Source organism: Patiria miniata, unplaced genomic scaffold, assembly GCF_015706575.1.
Source record: "Patiria miniata isolate m_02_andy unplaced genomic scaffold, ASM1570657v1 HiC_scaffold_1, whole genome shotgun sequence".
Lineage (NCBI taxonomy): Eukaryota > Metazoa > Echinodermata > Asteroidea > Valvatida > Asterinidae > Patiria > Patiria miniata.
The window spans coordinates 3,452,576-3,480,352 of record NW_024037047.1 but is presented as its reverse complement, the minus strand read 5'-3'; the positions used below and the strand labels follow the sequence as shown (position 1 = coordinate 3,480,352).

Below are 27,777 nucleotides of genomic sequence, written 5' to 3'. Positions count from 1 at the left end.
GAAACCATTGGAACCGGAAGTTAACGCAACTGTTTTTAAGCGTTCATCCAATGGGCGCTAGTTATCATTGGTGTGCGCGCTTGTATGACGTTTTTTACTAACAAACCAGATATCAACTACACTGAGCAAGCGCAGTAAACTCTGAGCACCCTCGACGAAAGCGCAGTAAACGCACATTTCAAAGAGTGAGTTGGTATTGGAGATATTTTTCTTCAATGTTGAGGCGGCGAACAAATAAGAATTGTTAATTATTATGGAAACCGCAGATCATTGTACATACATACTAGATCCAGAGTGATATTTTGGGCGAACACGTTGGCGGATTGTTTGCGTGGGGGTGCAAAAACAAAAATAGCATGAGTCCAATATATATAGAGGCGAGGTGGAAGTATGTATACAGCGGAATGATTTAAACGTCCCGCCCGCCTTGTGCAACGACGGAGTAAACAAACCTTCAACCTCGACTCAAGTGAATAGCCTCACACAAAGACTACTCGGTGAGTGCATTCAAAGTGCATTTAAAAGGTCAAAGGCTTATTGCTGTTGATAAACACGTGACCTATTCTTCGCGGTCAAATTGCACTGTTGGAAATCCCCCCACTGGTGCATGCCAATTCATGAGTCACAAAGACAGAATTCGTTATGGTTGTTTTGGACCTGATTCCCCTCAAACCGCTGACTTGTTTTTGACGTTCATTGACCACGGGTGAGTATTATACATCAAGTGATTCCAATAGAAATATATTATTGTGAAAGCGGAAATCTATAGTCATACTGTATTGCCTGTTAATGGATCGAATTACTTCCGGGTGTTCATGTATAGTCGTTTCTTGCTAATGTATTAACAATTTATTGTTGAATACATACACATTCGCAAGAAGGTTATTGTCTAACATGATCTACGAGAACGCTGAAAAGGGTGATCTGCTACTTCGCACAAATTTAGACCAAATATCCTTACAACCATCGGTAAAAACATTTGATTTTTTTTTTACTGTTTTTTTTTGTACTTAACAAACTTTTACAAACTGGAATCGTTCATAATTTATACCCAGATGCAATTGCTTCAAGATGAGAGTTGTGGCTATATCCTTGTTCATCCTTACCGCGTTGGACAGTATTGCTGGTTTCTCAAAGCGTAACATTGAGGGTGTTATGCCAGTGAAGGGCAGTGATGCGGACTCTTCAATTGGCATAGAAAAAATAAGCAGTGAGAATTAAACAACGTGCAGGGGCGGATCCAGGAATTTTCGCAGGGGGGGGGGTTCATCAGCAAAAAACTCTAAAAATGTACACAGGTTTTTTTCTCCGGACACTTGGCCTCCGTAAAATCAAAAATAAAAATAGGGGGGGGGCTAACATATTTCAATGGGGGCGCTGTTCAAATTCGATGATTATTAATACTAGATTACAGAATGGTGTACCATATTTTGAACAGGCAAACATTATACCAGTATAACTCCTTTTTGGGGGGGGGGGGGTTACAGTAGGGGGGGTTCGACTTATTTTTTTTTTTTTGGAATTTGTATGGGATTTTTTTCTACATATTTCTGTTTTGAAACCAAATAATACAGGGCTGCACTTAAAACATCTTGAATTAAGAGGTTTAAAATAAAGGCTTAATCATGGTAGAATTAGCCAGAGCAGTTAAACACTTGTTTCAGAAGCAGCTATGAGCATCCACGAGAAGTTAGTGCCATGCAGTCACCCGTTCATGCATGCTTCAATCAGCAAACCAATAATTCATTTAAGGACGTACGGGAACAATATATGGGTTCTGCGTCGCATTCCGTTTGTGTATACGCATTGACTATAAGCTTAAACAACCCAAAGTTGCCGAATTTAGGTGAAAATCCTTGAGTTCCAAATTTAACTAACATTTGTGTACGTGTACACACTACAGCTGAGAGTCCACTGTACGTCAGTGAGCGTGAGGCTTACCGTAAGCCTCCAGACTGACCACGCCTACCACCTTCCATGTGCAGTCATTCGACCTGATGAGTCGGTGTCGATCATCTTCAGGTTTAAAGGAATGAGTCTGGACCCCGCCTCACGAAAGCTCATCCTCCGCCAATCGTATAGGCTGTTCATGAAACCATGGTCTAGATTACCTTTTGCGATCAATTTAGTACTTTGGATAACAGATCGGCAACATGTGAGCTTCAATCGCTCGACAAAGGATCATAAGGTCAGCATGCTCTCCAGTTTATTAAGAGAAACAAATACTTCCAGAGATGCTAGAGCAATTTGAATTAAAGGGACAAACTGACTTTTAATTTTCGTTTAACTTTTAACAACATCTTCTCAACTCAATGATAAGTTTGATTTGGCTTCGCCTGCGGTTGCTTTCTTGAGCCGTACCATACTAGAATCCAGTTTTTACAAATATGGATTTGTTTTGCTCCGAGAAATGCAGACACGTTTACCATGAAAACCTGTTACAAAGACTGAGGTTTAAGCAATGTTTAGAAATGATGTTAGTGTAACGATAACAGTTAGCTTGGGTATAAGGCCAAAAAGTCTTCGGTTTCTGGTATGAAGCTTGCCCCCAAAAAGGTGCGGCGACGCGGCCTTTTTTTTTACCTGTTTTTGTTTTTTGTTTTGCTTCAAAAGTCGGCTGATGACTGCCGTGGTGCCCGACTAAACTTAGTGCAAATGTATGGGAGTCTAGCGAGGCCACATAAAGCTTATTCTCGACCATAACCCCATCTAAAAACACGTTAAAATTATGCAGCAGCAGGATTCCTGTCAAACCAGTGAGTTTGGCGGTTTTGTGACATCTTTTATTGAAAAAAAAATCATTTTGCCGACGCACATGGCTACGGCGACAAATACTAGAAACCGGAGACTTTTTTGGGGGGGGGGGCCTAAGGGATGAACTGTGATTTGTAAGGTTTCTTAGTTTGTTGTTCATGTATCGAAAAAAAAAAGAATTTCCCCGACAGATAGACGGTGGCTGTTCAAGAAAGGCTTTCAAATGCTTGACCCCAAATCAAACCAAAAAAAAGGTATTAGCATGAAAAAGATAATCTATTAATGAAGCTTACCGAACAGGAATTCAGCTAGTAGAATCATTATGCTCAGAAACAAAACAATTTCCATCTTGTTTCTTAAACCCTCTGAAAGGCGGTCATGCGATCAGTCCTGTTCATGAAGGTACACGCAAACAGGCACATACAGACAATGTAACTACGCAGTTGATCAATACCTACAAATAATGATGTACATGCAGTGAAAGTGATAGAAAAGGGGGGTGCGCAAATACCCAAGACACGGTGGCTTTGTGTTTGTTTGTTTTGTTTGTTTTGTTTTATATACAGACAAGGGGAAACTACTGTAAAAGAAACAACGATCAATGAAAAAAAGCTCTCAATAGAAGCAAAAATAAATTTCATGCTGCCTGATGATTGCGGAATATTTACATGTGTATCCAAGCAAAGGAAGAAAAGAAACTTAAACCCATGAGATTAGATATATGACAGTACTCGTGTAAATCGTTTTTTTGGTCATGACGGGGGTTAATTAACTGTCAAAGTATTATGTTATTATGAATTCAAGCTCACTGAAGGATTCAGCCTTTGGTACATGGGACGTTACGAATTTGTGGTTTAGAATAAAGCTTCATTATTCTAAGGCCAAAAGAAAAAGTAGTCGGTCTCTGGTCAGACCGAAGTTCTGGAATTGATGCGGCGACGCGGTTTTTTTTTTTTTTTTTTTTTTTGGTGGCTTTTTTTTCCAAGCTTAAACTGTACAGACAAGGTGGGTACTATTTTGCTTTTTTGTGTCCTCATTATACATTGCTGCCCTTTATCCTCTGTTTTGGTGCAATTTCCCCATTCCTTGGTGCTCCTTGGTACAAAAGTTTGAGGAGGTGCAGCAATAGAGGGTTACTATTACGTTGTAACTTCCGTGTTAATTTGAAGGGGAAAAAAAGGTTGACGCAAATTTCTTTTTTTTGGCTTAAGCCCCCTAATTAGGCCTACGCGACAAACTACTGAACAATTAACTGTAAATGTTCCGCTACAGCACAAGTAATGCAAGGCCAGTACTTCGTTGGCGTAATGCCCAATGATTGAAAGGTTTTAGGATTCCTATGTTGCGTTGGATTCGAAGTCAAAGGCGGGATTCGTAGACTCCTAAAATCACTAAAGTCTGTTCGTGAACGTAGATGGCGCGCTTCATGACCAGTACATGTAGGCTGCTTTAGGAAAAAAAATTTGTCCACCGAGCTCATGAATAAAAGTTATACACTCAAATTATTTTATTGAGTTCTGAGAGCCATATGTAATTGGGGAAATATAGGCATATGGCACTGCGCACCTCGGGCCTGGACTTGGGCTTCCAATTCTGAGCATTTAGGATGCAATTGGGTCCGAAAGTGGCGTTTTTCGTCATGTCGAGGAGGGATTTTGTATCTTTCAAATTTGCAGTTTGGGAAACATAACAGTTTTTGGGATGTTCTTTTTGGGTAATATTTTCTCCAAAATTGCCAATTGTAAACCCCTCAAAAAAATGAAAAGAAATGAAAGATGGCATGCTGATCATCATTTTGCTGTGCAGCTTGAACGCCTGTGAAAGTTCTGATTATTATTATTATTTTTTTTTTTTTTTTGGTGGAGGTATTGGAATTTTATCAATACTGGTGCCTGCGGTAATTGTTATACTGTGGTCCATCCTACGTAAAACATAAAATCTTAAAGAGGGCGTATTCCAAATCTAGTTCAGTGACCCGCGGAAATATTCTCGGTTGCCGATTAGGCCTACGACCAAGAACACGTACGCACTCGGCTCACAGAACCTGAACCCCCCCCCCCCTCGCACAAACACACACAGTCACACACGACGCGGAGACTTCATAGTGGATTCAAAGGTCGTCTTTTGTCGTCGTTGATAATACAAAAACGTGACCTTGTTTGGCGCTAAACGGCCTAGACTGGGAATTCCCAAAATATCGGCTCGGTTCGTGAATCATATAAAAAGATTGCGTGGTTGTTTTACTCACAAAGGGCCAATTAATACTCCCAAACCACTGGAATGGTTTACATGTATTGACCAAAGGTGAGTCTTTACATCAAGTGGTTTTAGTTTTATTGAGCAAGCCGGAAATATTTAGTTTTCTAGATCTGTACATGCCTACAAGTATGTTCATGGAAGTATTTCCGTGTGTACATGTAATATAATTTGCTAACTTGTATGCTCACTTACTGGTGATTGACATATATATATATCAACGGTAGGTTGTTACGACTACATTCTTTCGGAATGACAAACCTGTTTTTATGTTGTTCACATTGTAGATCGTGTCAAGATGAGAATTGTGGCTGCACTGTTGGTGATCCTTCGTACTCTGGACAGGATACCCGGATTCTCACAGCAGAATATCGAGGGAGGTATGCCAGTGAAGGGCAGCGATATGAATGTTTCAATTGGGAGAGAGAAAAGAAGTGGTAAGAAACGATGTTTTTTTCAAAAATCACTGCAGTCGGTTGTTAGTATCGTTACTGTGCGACGACACAATAAATACAAGGAATTTAAATAACAAGAAGGTGAACCACACTTTGCTCTTGAAACAGAAAAATACAGGCCTGCACTTTCAGACATATTGAATGTGCTTCTCATATAAAGGCTGGTATAAAGGAAATACACAAGGATCAATGTCATCTTTGTTATGTACAATATGAGGACCTGGACGGCAAAGGGGATCCGGTCCTCTTGTGGAAAAAAAAACACCCGAACACCGTGTAATAATGGTGGACGTATACAGATGAGCACAAGAAAAAATACACACAATGCATGATTTGCAGGATTATGAAGCTATATTTTTTCCACTGATTTTAATCTAGCTCTTCAAAATAAAGAGAAGATCAATTAGATGATCTCCACATGAAACCCAACCTGAGTGAGAAAGCCTCAGAAATAAATATTGTATATGCCAGGAGCATTTAAAGAAAGAATGTTCTTTTCAAGCTTTACACACAATAAAAACATATAACTCCGTTTACTTCATATGACATATAGATGGAGTTCCTACTTGGAAATAATGATAAGGTCTGAGCACTGACAATATTTAAAACGGCTTGCTGTCTGTTTTTGAATATATTGACTGTACAAAGAAATACAGCAACTTGGTAAAAGGATGCACCCAAAATAGTACACAGTGCAGTCATTTCCGCGTGGGTAAACACATTGTTATTGACTTTTTGTATTTTGATGGTAACAGCTATAGCTGGTACAGGTGACAAAAATAAGTGAAATGTTTTATCACAATGGGTGTGCTTAGTTGAAGGACGACTTCCTAAAAGACCGAAAAAAGTATTGAATCTACAGTAGCTGCCGGGTCACTTGTCTGCATATTTATACATTGGTGCAAACACCCCTATAACCATACACCCAGACATTGAACAAGAAGCTTACAATTATACGATATTACGATAGAAAAGTATGAAATTGTACAATATTAGCTCGAGTCTCTTGTAAAGTGGCAAATGGTGGGCTATAGAACTAAATTTCTCATGTCAATGAAGACGTGAAGCACGAAGGTCAACTTAACATAAGAATGCAAATAAGCTTTGTCATTTTTGTACAAACACATAACAGTTAGAACAGAACGAGTGAGGTCGCTCTTTCTCAGGCACTGTACCATTCAACATGCTACAAATTAACACCCAGTAAACTGTTCATATCGTCAATGAAAAAAACAATAATTTAAGGACTCATAAAATCTTTCGCCTCATTTCGATTGTGCGCATTTGCTCAAGCACCCCAAAATTGAATGAGTTTTATATTTAACTGAAACTTGTTTATATATCTGCACGTTACACAGATGCAGCTGAGAGTCCACTGTACGTTAGTGAACGCAAGGCCTACCTCCAAACTGACCACGCCTACCACCTTCCATGCGCAGTCATTCGACCTGATGAGTCGGTATCAATCGTCTTCTGGTTTAAAGGAGAGAGTCTGGACGCCGCCTTACGAACGCTCATCCTCCGCCAGTCGTATCCAAACGATGGTCTGAACTTTGCAGAGGATGACCGGTACCAGATTTCGACTTCCTACGGAATCATCATTGATCCGGTGAACTCGAATGACACCGATTGGTATTGGTGTAAAACCGTGCGGAAATCTACCAATCAAATTGTGGAAGACTATCTGGATGTAACAGTGTTAGGTAGGTTTTAGAAAATTGTATGCAATCGTTAATTAATTACAAGTTTATGCTATCACATTTCGATGGCAATGTACTCCAACAGTCACAAATGCCGGTAAACGTGTGATGGCCTATGGTTAACGTATAAAGACTAATGTTAACTTGTGATGACATGTGTTGACCCGGCTGCAACTGAATGAATATAATTTGTGTGGATTGATTAACTTGTGATGACTTTCTTTATGATTATTTGACTTGTGGTGAATGTGCCGAATTGTGATGGCTAGTGTTGGATTGTGATGCCTTATGCTTACTTTCAAATGGTTCGCAGTACTAGTTGACTTATAAATAGCTTTTATAATGTCTGTTGTTGATTCGTGGTTACTTGTAGTAACTTGTGATGACTTGTAGCAACTCATCTTGACGTGATTAATCTGTGATGACTTCATTTCAATGTTTGTTATGCATAACCAATTATACCGATAACCAAGGATTGGTTACTTAAATTCAGAATGCAGTTAGCATTTGTATAATGACTCAAAGCTAATTACTAACTAAATAATTTCACCAAAACCGTTACATCAAGTTCAGGACCACAAATTAAAAAAACAATGATATTCACTGAATTCATTATTCTAATGGCTTGATTGGTTGTTGTATCCTTCTACAGACACCACATTTCCTAGAGAAAGTGAATCCACAGCCAGCAATGTAACCACCCTTCAAAGTCATGAAGGTGACAACATCGTGAAATGTCCAGTTCTTGCAGAGGCACCGGCCATGACCGACATCACACTCTACTGGTCAGTTTACAATGACACGACCAAAAATCATGATATCATCTTCGCCATGTTTTCTGGGGGCGAGAGGCTCACGTTTCACAACTACGAGGAAGTTGGCAGTAATGGATTAGCGGTGGATGAGTTCGAGAGACGAGAGGAGCGATACTGCTGCCATGTTTTCGAAAAAAGCATGGACCTAAGGACAGGCTGCGTCCGAGTTACTTGGTTAGGTAAACATTTGTTGCTAATTTGTAATGTTATTGCTGCTGCTGCTTCACAAACTGAACAGTGGCCCCATTTCAGGAATCCTATGAAAGCACAGATGCATTACCCGTTCTGGAACGGGGTTAATCATCCGTTTTTCGGACAACCAGATTCATCGATATATGGTTCCTCTAATCTTACAGTCATGTCAATTAGCCTAGATGACTGCAATGCTCCAAGATTTATCGAACTTTAAATAACTATATTTGTGGAAGCTCTACACATACTACCCAGAATTGAGATGGTATGTTAGTTAACGTTCAACAAGCTCGGAATGTATAAAGAGTTTTTGAGTATTCATGAAATGAATGTTCTCCTTGTGTAAAATTGTCGTTAACAGCTGAAGCAAAGCAGCAGTATCCCTCGATATCTGGATGTGAGTCAACGGACCAGAAAAGATGTGATCTGACCCTTACACTCGAGAGAGACTGCGCACGGTATGATTGCTCCATCCGTGACGTCTACCCCCAGCCCGCCCTCAATTGGTCACTTGTGAACTGCGAGGAGGACGGCACACCCACTTTCGTCCAGACCGAGTCTTCGACGTACTTTTCAAGTGGTCAGAGTTATGATGTGACGTCTAGGCTCTACATTGTAGAGGCTGTATTCAAGGGAGAGTGTGAATTCTCGTGCAGTGCCTACGGCGACGCCATTAATGGCCAGACTTCTAAGTCAGATGTCTACATTACACGTAAGGATACTTGTATCTCATAAATATTGCTCATGTCTCGAATTAGGTATACTGACCTACAAAAACAACAATTACACTTTGCATGCATTTATCAATTAATCTAAAGCTAATTCACACAATCAGTCAGTACGCAAACTATTGAAAGTGTCAAATTGTGACTGCTTGCCGATGGCAATCATTGTTGCAACAAAATCAAGTACAACAGCAAAACCAGAACATACACACAGATTGCAGGAATCTTTCTTTTCAAACCAAATTTTGACTCCGATATCACTGGTTCTGCAAAGCTACATAATCCATGTTACCCTCAAAAGCACTGACTTCGTTTGGTAATTGGAATTTCATTTTAATGAATGAAGCTGGTCTTCACTCCCATTCTAACACGAGGGTGTAACGCCGTTAATCCGATTTTGCATGTTTTGTAATTATCTTCAGGTGATGACAGTGTAGCTACCACATCAGCTTCCCCGGTGACACCAAGTAATCAGGCTGACTGCGACTGCAAGTGGACCATGGTTATTTTTCTCACTTTTATAATGGCTTTCCTGATTCATCTTCTCATCTTCTGGTTTATTCTGATCTTCCCGAGGAATCGGAGATTCATCAAGACTCACATCGATGACCTCGCTACATTCCCCTGTCAACGAAAGGGCGAGGAAGTAACAGACCTGGAGATGGCCAATACGAAACAAGGTTGGTCAGTATCATAGAGTTATATTAAAAAGTGTGCAAAGCACATGCGCACAACACATAACGTCAGCACGGTAAATCAAGGCATCGTCGGGGGGATTTATAAGTGGAACCAACAGTAAAACAACAAGACACGCATTGCAGTCAATCCTGAAGTGTTCACATCGGAGTATTTTTTTGCCCACTTACAAAATGGCAGCGAGGTCTACATGGTGGCACGTCTGCGTTGTGCGTGCGGTATGTGATTTTATTAGATTCGCGCACAGGGAAGAGAGGGCGCTGTTACTCCATAGACTTAAGACCGTTATATGTATAGGTGGGTTCTCGATCCATTTGTTGTGGAATTCGAAGGTGGGAGAGCAGGTTGAGTAAGATCTCACCTGCTCTACCTTGCAACTTAATATCCGGTATAAACCCGGAGTAGTGTGAAATGTGGACTCTGTGAAATACGGACTCCTTTATACGGACTCCTAGGACTCCTCCTAGGAGTCCGTATTTCACAGGATGGTTGTATTGCGCTACCGTAATGAAGATAATTAGGAAAGACAAAGGTCACGTGTGAAGTCTACAGTCCATAATTTTGAGGTAAAAACACGGACCGGATTTCACAGGAGTCAACATTTCATGTGACACCGATACGGTTATAATCTCAACACATAGAGTTAACGGGAAAACAATCTTGTAAATGAAGACTTTGCTTCCCACTTGTTGTCACCCTGTCAACTCTTGCTGAAACAAACCTTTTCCCGAACCCTTGACTTTTCTTTGGTGGTCCACATCCTGGAAATTAATTTAAATTTTGAAAGACCTTGTCGGTTACATGCTATTTTTTTTGGTTGGAGAAGTCTTCATTGCTCTTTGTAATTTTCCATTATTTTGAAATAGATACATGTGCTGATTCCGATGAGAATGTGCTAAGCGCAAAACTGGACTCCATGTCCTCAACTGAGGACAATACTGGTAAGTATTAACTAAGTATCACTTGACACAAACTCAGTGTATGATTTCTTTTTCTGAGAACATTCCTAAATACTGCACAGTAATATAAAGCCTAACTGTAAACCTATATAAAGATTTTGTTCTTCAAGTTCTATACAGTTTCCTTGCCGACGTGATTATAATGAACATAATTATTTGATAAAGCTCAGGAATCAGATCCTTGTTGTGACTCGAGATTTGTGGTTGATTATGGTTCCCGACCTGTCACATCACACCCTTCGATCCTTTTGCTATGTTGATAATGTTGAGTTCTATATGGTTTCGAATTGTCTTTTACAGAAGCTCAGACAGAAATTTCGCCCATGCTGACGAAGGAAACCGAAGAAAGAGGTGTATCGGACGGGGCAGAAGAAGGTGCGTCTAACTTAAGTTGCATTTCTCCTCACAGTCTAGCCTTGGTCAATGCTCTCGTCGTTATTCGTCCCGTACGCGGTCAATCGTCGGCATATATCCTCACGCGCTATGCACGTGCATGTAAAAATACAGCGCGAACAGCGACATCATGCGGCCACTATTTGTTTATGCAAATCAGTTGGGGACGATCTCGAGCCTTGGTTCAATCGTCGGCAAAAGCTTATGTTTTTCTTTATTTTGCGCTGGATTTCTAGCGCACGACCTCGTATGCGAATACAGATAAGTGTATACCCCTTACTTTTGTTAATTTTTGAAAAAAAAAAAAGTATGCCCAATTTTGAAAAAAATGTAAGTCTTACCCCTTACTTTTGTTAATTTTCGAAAAAAAGACTAATTTTCCCGATTTAGATAAAAATGCAAGGCTCACCACTTGCTTTTTATAATTTTCGAAAAAAAGAGACAAATTATGCCCGATTTAGATAAAAATTCAAGGCTCACCCCTTGCTTTTGTTAATTTTCAAAAAGAGACAAATTAACCCAATTTCGATAAAAAAGCAAGACTAACCCCTTACTTTTGTTTATTTTCGAAAAAAAAGGGATGGCGAAGTTGAAACGCGTAGTTCAATTTGTACCACTCAGACGAGCTATATATTTAAATAACTCAAGAAAAACACGTTACATTAAAATAATTTTTTGTGCACTCATTTGTCATGATGTTTAACGTGAACAGATTTAATTTCAGAAGAAAAGGTCAAACAATCAAGCCATTATGACCGTAACAATACAGGGTTTTAATTGCGACAAATACAATCCTAATGGAAGTCAACGTGGATTTCTAGCTTTACAAACACTAGATTGTTATGATCATATTATATTTATAGCGCCACAGTTTCTCACGCCATTCAAACCACTTCTGCTACACATCGTGAAAACTAATTGTACCAAATTTCAATTGAATCCGTTTCGTATTTCTTGAGTAGTTCATCGGAAACGGGTTTGTTCTTTTTGTTCAATTTTCCAGCATCCATGTTGATGCGTTGTTGAGACCACTATTTATGTGGCGCGCCCTCTATTGAACGAAACTTAAAATATTCTACGGCGTGCGAATGTATTATGTTTCGGCGGTGCGAGATCACTTGTTTTATTCAGCGCGCCCTTTCTCGAAAGATTTTTTTTAGTTGTTTGACGGTTTCTCACGAAATGTAATCTCCTCATGTAAGACATCATGACCGATCACTTGCTGAACTTACAACTTAATATAGCCTGACCTGGTGAGCTCGGGTTATTGCTCAAACAACGAGTGTATTATTATTTTTCCATGGGCCTTGACTTTCCATTTTTCATCGGGTTTGTATTTTTCAGGTTCAAAATACTATATTTATTTGGGGTATGCTCTTTTTTCATTGTTTGATGGTTTCTCATGAAATTTAATCTCATAATGTAATTAAGTCAAATTTTGCCCAGTTTTGATACAAATACCAAGGCTATCCCCTTAGTTTTGTTAATTTTCGAAAAGAAGGCAAATTATGCTCAAATTGAATAAAAATGCAAGGCTTACCGCTTACTTTTGTTAATTTTGGAAAAAAGTCAAATGTTGCCCAATTTTGATAAAATTGCAAGGCTTACCCCTTACTTTTGTTAATTTTTGAAAAAAAAATAATATGCCCAATTTTGAAAAAAATGTAATTCTTACCCCTTACTTTTGTTAATTTTGGGAAAAAAGGCTAATTTTCCCGGTTTAGATAAAAATGCAAGGCTCACCACTTGCTTTTGTTAATTTTCGAAAAAAAAAAGACCAATTATGCCCGATTTAGATAAAAATTCAAGGCTCACCCCTTGCTTTTGTTTATTTTCAAAAAGAGACAAATTAACCCAATTTCGATAAAAAAGCAAGACTAACACCTTACTTTTGTTTATTTTCGAAAAAAAAGGGATGGCGAAGTTGAAACGCGTAGTTCAATTTGTACCACTCAGACGAGCTATATATTTAAATAACTCAAGAAAAACACGTTACATTAAAATATTTTTTTGTGCACTAATTTGTCATGATGTTTAACATGAACAGATTTAATTTCAGAAGAAAAGGTCAAACAATCAAGCCATTATGACCGTAACAATACAGGGTTTTAATCGCGACAAATACAATCCTAATGGAAGTCAACGTGGATTTCTAGCTTTTCAAACACTAGATTGTTACGATCATATTATATTTATAGCGCCACAGTTTCTCACGCCATTCAAACCACTTCTGCTACACATCGTGAAAACTAATTGTACCAAATTTCAATTGAATCCGTCTCGTATTTCTTGAGTAGTTCATCGGAAACGAGTTTGTTCTTTTTGTTCAATTTTCCAGCATCCATGTTGATGCGTTGTTGAGACCACTATTTATGTGGCGCGCCCTCTATTGAACGAAACTTAAAATATTCTTCGGCGTGCGGATGTATTATGTCTTGGCAGTGCGAGACCACTTTGATTATTCAGCGCGCCCTTTTCTCAAAAGATTTTTTTCAGTTGTTTGACGGTTTCTCACGAAATGTAATCTCCTCATGTAAGACATCAAGACCGATCACTTGCTGAACTTACGACTTAATATAGCCTGACCTGGTGAGCTCGGGTTATTGCTCAAACAACGAGTGTATTACTATTTTTCCATGGGCCTTGACTTTCCATTTTTCATCGGATTTGTATTTTTCACGTTTAAAATACTATATTTGTTTGGGGTATGCTCTTTTTTCATTGTTTGATGGTTTCTCATGAAATTCAACCTCATAATGTTATTAAGTCAAATTTTGCCCAGTTTTGATATAAATAGCAAGGCTATCCCCTTAGTTTTGTTTATTTTCGAAAAGAAGGCAAATTATGCTCAAATTGAATAAAAATGCAAGGCTTACCGCTTTCTTTTGTTAATTTAGGAAAAAAAGTCAAATTTTGCCCAATTTTGATAAAATTGCAAGGCTTACCCCTTAGTTTTGTTAAATTTTGAAAAAAAAAAAATATGCCCAATTTTGAAAAAAATGTAAGTCTTACCCCATACTTTTGTTAATTTTCGAAAAAAGGCTAATTTTCCCGATTTAGATAAAAATGCAAGGCTCACCCCTTGCTTTTGTTAATTTTCGAAAAAAAAAGACAAATTATGCCCGATTTAGATAAAAATTTCAAGGCTGACCCCTTGCTTTTGTTAATTTTCGAAAAGAGACAAATTAAACCCAATTTCGGTAAGAAAGCAAGACTAACCCCTTACGATTGTTTATTTTCGAAAAAAGGGATGGCGAAGTTGAAACGCGTAGTTCAAGTTTTACCACTCAGACGAGCTATATATTTAAATAACTCAAGAAAAACACGTTACTTAAAAATGAATTTTTGTGCACTCATTTGTCAAGATGTTTAACATGAACAGATTTAATTTCAGAAGAAAAGGTCAAACAATCAAGCCATTATGACCGTAACAATACAGGGTTTTAATCGCGACAAATACAATCCTAATGGAAGTCAACGTGGATTTCTAGCTTTTCAAACACTAGATTGTTACGATCATATTATATTTATAGCGCCACAGTTTCTCACGCCATTCAAACCACTTCTGCTACACATCGTGAAAACTAATTGTACCAAATTTCAATTGAATCCGTTTCGTATTTCTTGAGTAGTTCATCGGAAACGAGTTTGTTCTTTTTGTTCAATTTTCCAGCATCCATTTTGATGCGTTGTTGAGACCACTATTTATGTGGCGCGCCCTCTATTGAACGAAACTTAAAATATTCTACGGCGTGCGGATGTATTATGTCTTGGCGGTGCGAGATCACTCGTTTTATTCAGCGCGCCCTTTCTCGAAAGATTTTTTTTAGTTGTTTGACGGTTTCTCACGAAATGTAATCTCCTTATGTAAGACATCAAGACCGATCACTTGCTGAACTTACAACTTAGTATAGCCTGACCTGGTGAGCTCGGGTTATTGCTCAAACAACGAGTGTATTATTATTTTTCCATGGGCCTTGACTTTCCATTTTTCATCGGGTTTGTATTTTTCACGTTTAAAATACTATATTTGTTTGGGGTATGCTCTTTTTTCATCGCGTGATGGTTTCTCATGAAATTCAATCTCATAATGTAATTAAGTCAAATTTTGCCCAGTTTTGATACAAATAGCAAGGCTATCCCCTTAGTTTTTTTAATTTTCGAAAAGAAGGCAAATTATGCTCAAATTTAATAAAAATGCAAGGCTTACCGCTTACTTTTGTTAATTTTGGAAAAAAAGTCAAATTTTGCCCAATTTTGATAAAATTGCAAGGCTTACCCCTTACTTTTGTTAATTTTTGGGAAAAAAAATTGTGCCCAATTTTGAAAAAAATGTAAGTCTTACCCCTTACTTTTGTTAATTTTCGAAAAAAAGACTAATTTTCCCGATTTAGATAAAAATGCAAGGCTCACCCCTTGCTTTTGTTAATTTTCGAAAAAAAAGACAAGTTATGCCCGATTTAGATAAAAATTCAAGGCTGACCCCTTGCTTTTTTTAATTTTCGAAAAGAGACAAATTAAACCCACTTTCGATAAAAAAGCAAGACTAACCCCTTACTTTTGATCATTTTCGAAAAAAAGAGATGGCGAAGTTGAAACGCGTAGTTCAATTTTTACCACTCAGACGAGCTATATATTTAAATAACTCAAGAAAAAAACGTTACATAAAATTGAATTTGTGTGCACTCATTCGTCATGATGTTTAACATGAACAGATTTAATTTCAGAAGAAAAGGTCAAACAATCAAGCCATTATGACCGTAACAATACAGGGTTTTAATCGCGACAAATACAATCCTAATGAAAGTCAACGTGGATTTCTAGCTTTTCAAACACTAGATTGTTACGATCATATTATATTTATAGCGCCACAGTTTCTCACGCCATTCAAACCACTTCTGCTACACATCGTGAAAACTAATTGTACCAAATTTCAATTGAATCCGTTTCGTATTTCTTGAGTAGTTCATCGGAAACGACTTTGTTCTTTTTGTTCAATTTTCAGCATCCATGTTGATGCGTTGTTGAGACCACTATTTATGTGGCGCGCCCTCTATTGAACGAAATGTAGCGGTACGCCAGTAAGGAGGTCCGCTCAAATGATTAGATTTAAGGACGCCAAGGACATATCAAGATCAAAAGAAACAAATCAAAACAGGAGTCAAATTATGCTTGGTCTCATGAACTTGTTCACAAAAATCGATTACAATAGTTTAAATTAACACATGATCTCAATTTAAACTCACAAAAACAACTGTTACAAAAAGTATTGATCAGATAATACATTCAGTTTCTAGCTCTATAAATTGTGACACAGTTGCCAATGATAAAATATATTAAATCACAAAGGTTGTATTTCTACAGTTCCCAAATTCAAAGTGAGGTTCCTAAGATTCACTGGTTCTAATATTTTAATCAGGTTCCCCGAAGTTCCCCGAACGCCTGGCAAGTGTACGGCTGTGTTGTGAACTAGGCCTCCATATTGCACCTGACATGAAACAGTCGTATTGCAATTAATCAGCATGTGACACACGGTGATTAAAACTTTGAGATAAAGAAGACTAATTCACCCCAAAATCACTCCTTTTGTCAACATGAAATAAACTAACACCTAGCCCAGCGGTAGCAGAGAACTTGCATTGTGACATTAGAATGTAAAGATAATACAAATTTCGCTTATTTGAAACTAAAATGTTGGTTTCAAGCACAAGTTTTGTACACGATACTCACACTTTGGTGTGCAGGCAGAAAAGGGCTGATGTTCGCGCGTTCACGGCAGTGAGTGCGCGTTTGTATACATTTTTCTGGGCTGTGTGCCAATTGTACGGTGCCTCGTAAAAGACGTCTCACTACAGAAACTTAAAATATTCTACGGCGTGCGGATGTATTATGTCTTGGCGGTGCAAGATCACTTGTTTTATTCAGCGCGCCCTTTCTCGAAAGATTTTTTTTTAGTTGTTTGACGGTTTCTCACGAAATGTAATCTCCTCATGTAAGACATCAAGACCGATCACTTGCTGAACTTACAACTTAATATAGCCTGACCTGGTGAGCTCGGGTTATTGCTCAAACAACGAGTGTATTATTATTTTTCCATGGGCCTTGACTTTCCATTTTTCATCGGGTTTGTATTTTTCACGTTTAAAATACTATATTTGCTTGGGGTATGCTCTTTTTTCATTGTTTGATGGTTTCCCATGAAATTCAATCTCATAATGTAATTTAGTCAAACTTTGCCCAGTTTTGGTACAAATAGCAAGGCTATCCCCTTAGTTTTGTTAATTTTCGAAAAGAAGGCAAATTATGCTCAAATTTAATAAAAATGCAAGGCTTACCGCTTACTTTTGTTAATTTTGGAAAAAAAGTCAAATTTTGCCCAATTTGATAAAATTGCAAGGCTTACCCCTTAGTTTTGTTAATTTTTGAAAAAAAAAATTATGCCCAATTTTGAAAAAAATGAAATTTTTACCCCTTACTTTTCTTAATTTTCGAAAAAAAGGCTAATTTTCCCGATTGAGATAAAAATGCAAGGCTCACCTCTTGCTTTTGTTAATTTTCGAAAAAAAAAGTCAAATTATGCCCGATTTAGATAAAAAATCAAGGCTCATCCCTTGCTTTTGTTAATTTTCGGAAAAAAAAGTCAAATTATGCCCGATTTCGATAAAAAAGCTAGACTAACCCCTAACTTTTGTTTATTTTCGAAAAAAGGGATGGCGAAGTTGAAACGCGTACTTCAATGTTTACCACTCAGACGAGCTATATTTTTAAATAACTCAAGAAAAGCACGTTACATAAAAATGAATTTTTGTGCACTCATTTGTCATGATGTTTAACATGAACGGATTTAATTTCAGAAGAAGAGGTCAAACAATCAAGCCATTATAACCGTAACAATACAGGGTTTTAATCGCGACCAATACAATCCTAATGGAAGTCAACGTGCATTTCTAGCTTTTCAAACACTAGATTGTTACGATCATATTATATTTATAGAGCCACAGTTTCTCACGCCATTCACACCACTTCTGCTACACATCGTGAAAACTAATTGTACCAAATTTCAATTGAATCCGTTTCGTATTTCTTGAGTAGGTCATCGGAAACGAGTTTTGTATTTTTCACGTTTAAAATACCAAATTTGTTTGGGGTATGCTCTTTTTTCATTGTTTGATGGTTTCTCATGAAATTCAATTATTCAAAAAAAAAATTATGCCCAATTTTCAAAAAAATGTTAGTCTTACCCCTTACTTTTCTTAATTTTCGAAAAAAAGACTAATTTTCCCGATTTAGATAAAAATGCAAGGCTCACCCCTTGCTTTTGTAAATTTTCGAAAAAAAAGTCAAATTATGCCCGATTCAGATAAAACTTCAAGGCTGACCCCTTGCTTTTGTTAATTTTCGAAAAGAGACAAATTAAACCCAATTTCGATACAAAAGCAAGACTAACCCCTTACTTTTGTTTATTTTCGAAAAAAGGGATGGCGAAGTTGAAACGCGTACTTCAATTTTTACCACTCAGACGAGCTATATGTTTAAATAACTCAGGAAAAACACGTTACATAAAAATGAATTTTGTGCACTCATTTGTCATGATGTTTAACATGAACAGATTTAATTTCAGAAGAAAAGGTCAAACAATCAAGCCATTATGACCGTAACAATACAGGGTTTTAATCGCGACCAATACAATCCTAATGGAAGTCAACGTGGATTTCTAGCTTTTCAAACACTAGATTGTTACGATCATATTATATTTATAGCGCCACAGTTTCTCACGCCATTCAAACCACTTCTGCTACACATCGTGAAAACTAATTGTACCAAATTTCAATTGAATCCGTTTCGTATTTCTCGAGTAGTTCATCGGAAACGAGTTTGTTCTTTTTGTTCAATTTTTCCAGCATCCATGTTGATGCGTTGTTGAGACCACTATTTATGTGGCGCGCCCTCTATTGAACGAAACTTAAAATATTCTACGGCGTGCAGATGTATTATGTCTTGGCGGTGCGAGATCACTTGTTTTATTCAGCGCGCCCTTTCTCGAAAGATTTTTTTTAGTTGTTTGACGATTTCTCACGAAATGTAATCTCCTCATGTAAGACATCAAGACCAATCACTTGATGAACTTACAACTTAATATAGCCTGACCTGGTGAGCTCGGGTTATTGCTCAAACAACGAGTTTATTATTATTTTTCCATGGGCCTTGACTTTCCATTTTTCATCGGGTTTGTATTTTTCACGTTTAAAATACTAAATTTTTTTGGCGTATGCTCTTTTTTCGTTGTTTGATGGTTTCTCATGAAATTTAATCTCATAATGTAATTAAGTCAAATTTTTGCCCAGTTTTGATACAAATAGCAAAGCTATCCCCTTAGTTTTGTTAATTTTCGAAAAGAAGGCAAATTATGCTCAAATTTAATAAAAATGCAAGGCTTACCGCTTACTTTTGTTAATTTTGGAAAAAAAGTCAAATTTTTCCGAATTTTGATAAAATTGCAAGGCTTACCCCTTACTTTTGTTAATTTTTGAAAAAAAAAATTATGCCCAATTTTGAAAAAAATTTAAGTCTTACCCCTAACTTTTGTTAGTTTTCGAAAAAAAGACTAATTTTCCCGATTTAGATAAAAATGCAAGGCTCACCCAATGCTTTTGTTAATTTTCGGGAAAAAAAGACAAATTATGCCCGATTAAGACAAAACTTCAAGGCTGACCCCTTTCTTTTGTTAATTTTCGAAAAGAGACAAATTAAACCCAATTTCGATAAAAAAGCAAGACTAAGGCCAACAAACAAAAATATTTGGTCTCTGGTCAGACCAAAGTTCCGGAATTGACGCGGGGACGTGTCTTTTTAATTTTTTTTTGGCTTTTTTTTTTTTCAAGCTTGGATTGTACGGACAAGGTGGGGTACTATTTTGCTATTTGGTGTCCTCATGTACACTGGTGTCCTCCATAATTTGCCTTGGTGCTCTCGATCATTTGCCTTGGTGCAATTTCCCATTCCTTGGTGCTCTTTGGTAAAAAAAAATTGAGGAGGTGCGGCAATACAGGGCGCTGTTGGAGCTACCGCAGAAAATTTTTGAGAAAAAAAAAAGGATTGACGCGCATGATTAAAATCGACGCGCTCGCTGACCAGAGACCGACTTATTTTTTTGGGGCCTAACCCCTTACTTTTGTTTATTTTCGAAAAAAGAGGATGGCGATCGTGCTCGACACAAGAATGAAGTCAAGATACAGAAAATGTCATTCCTACCTTCTAAGAAATGCTGTTTAGTGAAAATAACTTGCCTGGCGACCATGGCTAAGGACGGCGAGTCGGCGACCGTTATACATGTAGTGAGCTGCTGCTGCTAGATCGCTGACTCGATCGACTGAGCAGAGCGATCAAATGAGGTATCACGCGGTCTGGACGTGGAATTTCTGCTGATGCGCATGCGCCATGGTAATATTTTCTTTGAGAACCGAAATCATATTTCAAGTTACGTTGGTGTGTGCAATAACGTAAATGTACATGTATATACATTGAGTATACAACAATGAATATGAGCGGGAAACAGTCGCGCTTTGACCACGATCTCATCCATCTTAGACCAGTAGAAAAATATCTGGAAACATTATATTCCTACTACGACAAAACAAACATGATGATGTTCAAAATTTCATGAGTTACATTTTTAATGCAAGGCGGCACCCAAATGTTAATAATTATCAAATAAAACATTATTAATTAAAACATTATGTTCACTTCACATTCAGTAAATCTTAATCACAATGTTTTTTCAATACCACAACAGCATGGATCGTAACCCACAGCATAATTGCAACTTAAATTCAGTGTCAAAACACCTTTATAAAACGTTACAGCAACGCTCACGTTCACAACATAGCAGCAACGCTGTGAAAATACCAAACTGCAATGTCACGACAACATGATATTTACAACTTAACAACGACATTACGATGAGACTTTTATGCAACGTCATCATAACGTCATGAACACATCAACGTGGTGTAAATTTTTATCTACAACGTCATGACAACGTGAGATTAACAACATACCAACAACGTTGTGAAAGTACCCACATACAATGTTACAACAACGTCATGATTATTTCATCACAGCAACGTTTTGAAATACCAAACTACGTCGTGTCAATGTGATTTTCACAACTAAAAAAAAGTTATAAAATAACGTAGATGGAACGTTAACTCAACGTCATGATTATATCCTCACAGCAACGTTGTAAACATTCTAAATTACAACGTTCTGACAACGTAACATTGACAACTTAAAAACAACGTCATGAAAACACGTACATTCAACGTAACCACAACGTCATATTTATTACTTTATTACAACGATTGTGAAACGACCACCATACAACGTCAATATAATGTCATATAATGACTTTCGTACAACGTTGTACAAATTACCGATATACAACATTTTTACAACCAATTATTATACAGTCAAACGTTGTGTCAACGTTGCTTGAATGTCATCGTGACACGTTACCAAATGACAACATTTTCCAACTTTGCACAACGTTGCGGCAACGTGATGTGTTAGCTGGGTAGGCGGGGCTAATATGTGGAGTGTCCAATAACACCTTGGTATATCCGGACGTCATCAAATTATTTGCAGCTATACGCCTTTTGCAGACGTGACATGAACCACAGTTTTTGTGCATTGGTGCCGTGTGCAGAGACACAGAACGTGTACGTGTATGGATTATGTACGGTGCCACGTTTCACTATGCAAGTTTCCACGCAACGATTGACCAATAAGAAAACGACATTTAAGGTCAGCTAAGGCTATTAACATAATGAGCACCACCCCCAAAACATCTCACATGGACGATTGAACGAAGGCTCTCGATCGTCCCCAACTGATTTGCATATAAAAATAGTGGCCGCGTGAGGTCGCTGTTCACGCTGTATTTTTACATGCATGTGCATAGCGCGTGAGGATATACATGTATGCCGACGATTGACCGCGTACGGGACGAATAACCACGAGAGCATTGACCAAGGCTACTCACAAACACACATTTTGAATAAAGTTCATTTGGAAATCGGACTCCACGTCATACTCTCTGATTGGTACAATCCAACTAAATAGTTAGTTTTTTGTATTGTTAAGATGCTTGGGATATATTTGAAGTTATACCAAGATCAAGTTGAACCCCTGAGTGTGTGCATACATTTAATTGCGAATCCCTTACAGAAATCGATACATTGTATTCATTATTTTCTAGACAGCTGAGGTAAAATATTCAGGAACACTTGGAATTCCAAATTTGATGTTATGAATGCGTGACGTGAGTTTTCCTTTGTTTGTTGGCAGGTCCTTTGTGTCTTGTGATCAGAGGAGATTCCGACATCCTTATAACAGGTATTTATTGAAATTTGCTGAATTGCCTTAAAGACCACATCTGACCTAACATAGAACAAGGCGCCCTCTGACTTAATCACGTAACAAAGGGTGCCCTCTGACCTATCAACGTATAAGGTGGCCATATGTTTGTTTACACTGTTTTTAAGACATTTTTCAGATGTCTCAAAATTTGAAAGACATGCTGAAATTGTTGTAATATATTCCTAGACTACAACATCTTCTTGTATGTGGTGCAAAACAGGCGTTGAGAATAAAGCCTAAATTAATCAACGGCGACCATTTACAGAAAAGTGGTCAAAAGCAGTTTTTCCACACGTCTGTGAGAGATGGTCGTAACAATAGCACTGCGTGCACACTAGAATGAAATAACGATGACCATATCTCATAATACTAGTACACATGCGTGCGTGCGGACAAACTGGTTTTCAACCATTTTGTGTAAATGCCCACCATTTCTTAACTAAGGCTATATGTTCAACGCCGTTTTTGCCACTACCACCAAGGTGTTGTAATTTAGGAATATCTTAAAAACATTTCTCCATTTTTTTTTGAGAAATCTGTATCTGTCCTCCCTGCATAACATAGAACATGGTGAAAAGTGGAGACGCATACTTGGGGTAACATTTCCTTGGTGCTGCTATTACGTCAAGTTGATTAAACCTTTTACGACCTGAAACCCCCTAGATCATCAAAAGTCGAATGCACTTTTGTTGTAATTGCATTGAATGTTTACATTTCAGACAGTAAAAACAAATGGCGACCAATGGGCGAGTTTGTCACCCAGTCTGCTTTGGATGACAACAATGGAAGTGGCTTCCAGGCTATCAAAGACGTCGTCTGTGCCCAAGATGGCGGCCTGTTTGTCATCGATGCACAAGGCTTGCATCGCTTTAACTCGGACTACACTCACCGCTTTATTGACTTGTACCAATCATTCTCCGACGAGGGCTACTGTAGTGTTACCTATCATACCGCCAATAGGCTTCTGTTTGGGTTAAGTAGAGGTAAGCTTGTTGATTACGATATTCATAATCGACAGACCACTAACTTCGGCTCAGTGACGCGGGTAAGACATACAGATGTCCAGCTGTCTGATATGTCGGTTGATAGTCTGGGGTTCGTGTTTGCGGGGGACAGAAACGGGAAGGCGGTCTCCATGTTTGATAACGGAGGCGGCTGCCTGACGCGCATGGAAATCGGCATGGAGCCGGCGTTCTTGCACGCGCATGCGCGCCACGAGTCACAGAGCTTGTTCGTCAGCTCTGGCGTGGCGGTCAAGAAGTACAATATCGTGAAGAGCAGCACGAACAGCAAGATTCTCCCTCAGATTAGGTTCACGATTGACGCAGATTTATTGGGAGTGGAAAACTTCCACTCTGGCTACGTCACGGTGCAGGAGAACAAACTGTTTGTGGTGAACCACCTCGAAGTCGGTGAGTGTTTGCAGATTTTGGAACTTGACGCCGGGAAAGGAACGCAGGAGCATAGTATCATCGTTGAGACGCTTGGTCTTCGTGGGGTAAAGTTCATAGACAGAGACAGAATGGTGGTATATACGGACGATTCAGTGTATCTCTTTGAGAGGAGTATCAATTCCGAATAATTCCTCAGTCGTAGATTGAAAGCGTGACACGACAAAGCCTACAATTGCTTCATTGCAGCTTGCTTTTATATAAATCTGTACTTTTTATGGATGCCTTTAGATGGTGTATATCTTTATGATTAACCTTTGTACGTGTATTTTTGCAGTAATATATTAATCGGCACTGCAAATCAAACAATGTGCTTTATAGCCAAAATATACACATGTATATTATTATCCTGAAATAGTTGTAATCAATAATCGTACCTTTTGCTTATGTTTTTGCTATGATGGTGTATATCCGTATGATTTTTAATTCAAGGTTGATATCTATATTAATATCTACCTTTCCTTATTTTCCCTTAGAGTCCCTAATCAGAAGACTCGACTCGAGTTAAGGCTAATAAGACTCGAGTCTCAAAAAATAAAAGCAAAACTTTGCGAAAGATATTTGCAATGACTTACTGTAGGGCAAAATGTATGTTGACGTCACTTTAAGAATACCGTGCGTTACAGTGGCCGCTTGTCGTTGATGGCGATTTAACCGTACTAGTTTGTTTTACATACAGCAATGTTGTAATCATGTAGTTTTATGTGTTTACTTTAGCACCATACTGCTTTTGATTTTGAATTGTAGTATGAGCTGTAGGCCTGATTTTATCGTTCAAATCAATTGTTATTGTAACCACGACTGCATGTATGCAAACATATATTATCGATTCCGAACTTAACCGTATTTGCATATGATGCATATTTTGTATCAGATGATTTTCATGCATGTTTGCATTGTGTAAACGAGGATTTTTTATTTAATTTGAATATTTGGTGACGGCTTGCGAATATTTTACAGGCCTCCAACATGTGCTCCTAATATTAAAGGGTCCATGAGGTAAATTTTTAGTGCAATTTTCTACTCCTTAAAAATATGAAAACTATTTGACACCCTTTTTTGTAAATTTTATTGAAAAGTGAACCACGTAAAGTATTTAGAATGCTTTTCCGGACAACTGAGGGCGTTGTCGCTGTGATGTCATTGCAGGCAGACATTGTTCTGATTAGGGTTTTTCTGCTCAAATTGTTAACCCCAACATCTGCTCATTCAAAACATTTGAGATGAAGGTTTGCTCATCGGCTTACTGCCATTTACTGACACAAAACCGAATTACCAAAGACAATTGGAAATTCACTTTTGGTGCAAAAATAACTGTAACATGGATTTTTCTGCCTGAAGTGCCATCGCACATTTGTTCACGAATATGTAAATTCATGCACTGATCGCGGAGACCATGGGGCAGTGTTATGTGCACCACGGAGGAAAGTCCGCTAAATGATGAGTTTAGGACGCTGAGGCAATAAATAAAAATCAGAAACATAATAATTGGAAGCGGAAGCAAACAGTTTCACTACTCAGATTGGAATATCAAGTTATTTAAATTGATGTCTGGTTTTATAAACAAGGCAGAATTAAATGAATAAAAATCAGTGCCCACAATGGCAAGTAGTATAACATGAAATAAATACACCAGTGTTACAGGAGCTAGGCTATATAGGATTATCATAGTCTGCAATTGTCAAGTAACTTAAATTCCAGTACGAAATGCTGTTATCTTGAACTCAATACAATGATGTTTAATAAAATTCCCTTTGACATTTATTCATCTAAGTTGAGTTTCACTTAAGTTCCTAACTGTCGCTTAATTTCCTTAATTTCTCTAAATTTCCCTAAATTTCCTGATTTGTGTTGTAGCATCAAACTCGCCAACCTATCACACAAAATATTTTATGGAGTAAGAAACCAAAGCTAAGATTAGACATACAACAGTCACTGTAAATTACAGACATGAAACAGTCACCGTGTACGACCATGTGATTCACTCACAAAAGTTTACAACAGATCGAGAGGACAAATGAATCCTAAATTACTCTTTTTTTCCCAATCAACACATGATCTTTAGATTTGCCCGATAGTATCAGGGATAATAATGTGAGACCATGAGTCACAAATCTTGCAATAAATCTAAGAATATTATCATCAAAAGCTACAATCCCGGCCAAAATGGTTGGGACACTTGGAAATAACCTTAGCCTTCAACGGTCACCAACTCCCCCGCTCCCCCGGTCAATGTTGTTCTCTTCAGGGGATGGAGCCCACACCGCGCAATAAGAGACAACACTGAGCGGGGGCTGGGGGTTGGGGGCCCAGTGAGATTTGGCCAGGATTGTAGGTTCTGGGACACAAACTATTCTTCGATGTACTCACACATTGACAGCTGATCCGAAAAGGACGGTCTTGCACATCACATTTCAAGATGGCAAAACACACGTAGATTAATGCGCCACACAACCCCTCTCTTGATACTATTAGTTCAATAAAAGCGTCTCTAACAGTTACAGGATACATTCTCACACCTTGATAAAATTTTACAAAGAAGTGTATCAGGGATTGATGCGTCGAAACTGTTTTAAATAATTACTTTTCCTCAAAGAAACTATTTGCACTACATGTGGATGAATAGCGGTGACATGTCGCTACACGCTATCAATAGAAATGATTAAATCACGGTCTCACACGAAGACTACGGAGTCTCTCAAAAGACACCTACTCCTACATTCACATTAGCATAAAAAAAGCCACCAAAATACCTTTGAAAGGGCAAAGCGAAAATTGAAAATAGGCCTAAGGTAAAATAAAAAAAACAGAGGTACATTTTTTTAAGGATTGCATTAAAAAATCACATTGCATTTGCACTTTAATGCTTGAAAAAAAAAATAGTCTTGCATAGTAACTGCAGGCTAACATTACTTCATCAAGTTACCGAATGAGTAAAGTTTGTTCTCATTTTATTAAGGACTTTATGCATGATCAACAAATAGCGTTTTCTGACCACTTGGCCAACTTGGTAATTCTGGGTGTGCAGAAACCCATGTGAACGCAACCTGAAAATACCTCGCGGCAAATGTCAATATTACAGCATGATCTTAGGTCTCAAGTTTGTAAAGCCCTAGTATTTGCGTGAGCGCCAGAGAATGTATGGTGAAAACGGTTCAAGAGCCCATAGATCTTTTGCATTTGGCAGTCATCTTAAAGGTGCTTTTGCTGTTTTACGTTAGTAATAATCAATGCACAAGATCTCATCATGCGTTTTCCATTGGAGCAAAAGCACCTGCCTCTAAGATGGTTGCAATTAAGGCAGTTTCTTTTGTATTAATATCAATCACTAGATAGGGACGATGCGTAAGTGTACAAGTTGCCTTTCTCTTTGTAGACGTTGAGGGGGCTATGACATAATGCAGGCGGTGTGGTGCGACAGAGATGTTTTTATGGTCCCAGAGAGCCAGCCTACAGTACATTTTGAACATAGTGCCTGACTGACCGACGAACTCGCTCGCTGTCATTTGAGAATTAAGCTTGCTTAAGTCTCGTCTTGGCCCCAAGTCTTGTATTTGCTGGTCCGAAAGGACCTGCTTACAAGTTACAGTCCATTGTGTACCTATCTCATCGGACTGACACACTAACTGACGGCCTGTTAATTCACTATCGAAGTGCTACGTAATAGCAAGCGAGACCACAGTACTTATCCTAATGATGGATCATGCCATGCACAACTGATCCAATCGTTACCTGCTGCACTTGTGTTCGAAAGGAAGAAATAATGCTCGGAAAAGTGGGCAATATAATTATGCTACCTCACGACGGTCAACTGTTACGTTGACAGACTGTAATCATACAAATACAGGGCACGCCTGTACACTCTTTTCAAAAGTTCCAACGAAGCAACACAACAATGTTCAGAAAATACACTAGTGTGTAGTAAGTGGTAGCCATGTTTGCATCGGCGTTCTTGATCCCTTT

At 38.2% G+C, this 27,777-nt stretch overlaps 1 protein-coding gene and 1 long non-coding RNA gene across 3 annotated transcripts; one reads left to right on the top strand and one right to left on the bottom strand.

Moving 5' to 3' along the window:
- Positions 1-556: 556 nt before the first annotated feature.
- LOC119739402 lies at positions 557-25,170 on the top strand. 2 transcript variants are annotated; one of them, XM_038214459.1, is made up of 10 exons: positions 557-706; positions 5,298-5,447; positions 6,824-7,168; positions 7,818-8,159; positions 8,534-8,884; positions 9,320-9,577; positions 10,460-10,534; positions 10,853-10,927; positions 22,292-22,339; positions 23,083-25,170. In XM_038214459.1, exons 2-10 carry the CDS (start codon positions 5,309-5,311, stop codon positions 23,943-23,945), a joined length of 2,496 nt encoding a protein of 831 aa, XP_038070387.1. In that variant the 5' UTR covers positions 557-706; positions 5,298-5,308; the 3' UTR covers positions 23,946-25,170. The 2 variants fall into 2 exon arrangements, with proteins under 2 accessions (XP_038070387.1, XP_038070308.1); XM_038214380.1 differs by lacking the exon at positions 557-706 and adding an exon at positions 4,903-5,058.
- LOC119739546 lies at positions 16,112-16,716 on the bottom strand. Its single transcript, XR_005272596.1, has 2 exons — positions 16,676-16,716; positions 16,112-16,433 (listed from the first exon to the last, which is right to left on the bottom strand). It is a non-coding gene; the product is annotated as an uncharacterized LOC119739546 (long non-coding RNA).
- Positions 25,171-27,777: the final 2,607 nt, after the last annotated feature.

Excerpts from the sequence above, each read along its gene's own strand:
- LOC119739402 (XM_038214459.1), top strand. The coding sequence starts at position 5,309 with ATGAGAATTGTGGCTGCACTGTTGGTGATCCTTCGTACTCTGGACAGG. Across the intron at positions 8,160-8,533 it reads CGTCCGAGTTACTTGGTTAG|CTGAAGCAAAGCAGCAGTAT; the intron begins GTAAACATTTGT and ends TGTCGTTAACAG. Across the intron at positions 10,928-22,291 it reads ATCGGACGGGGCAGAAGAAG|GTCCTTTGTGTCTTGTGATC; the intron begins GTGCGTCTAACT and ends GTTTGTTGGCAG.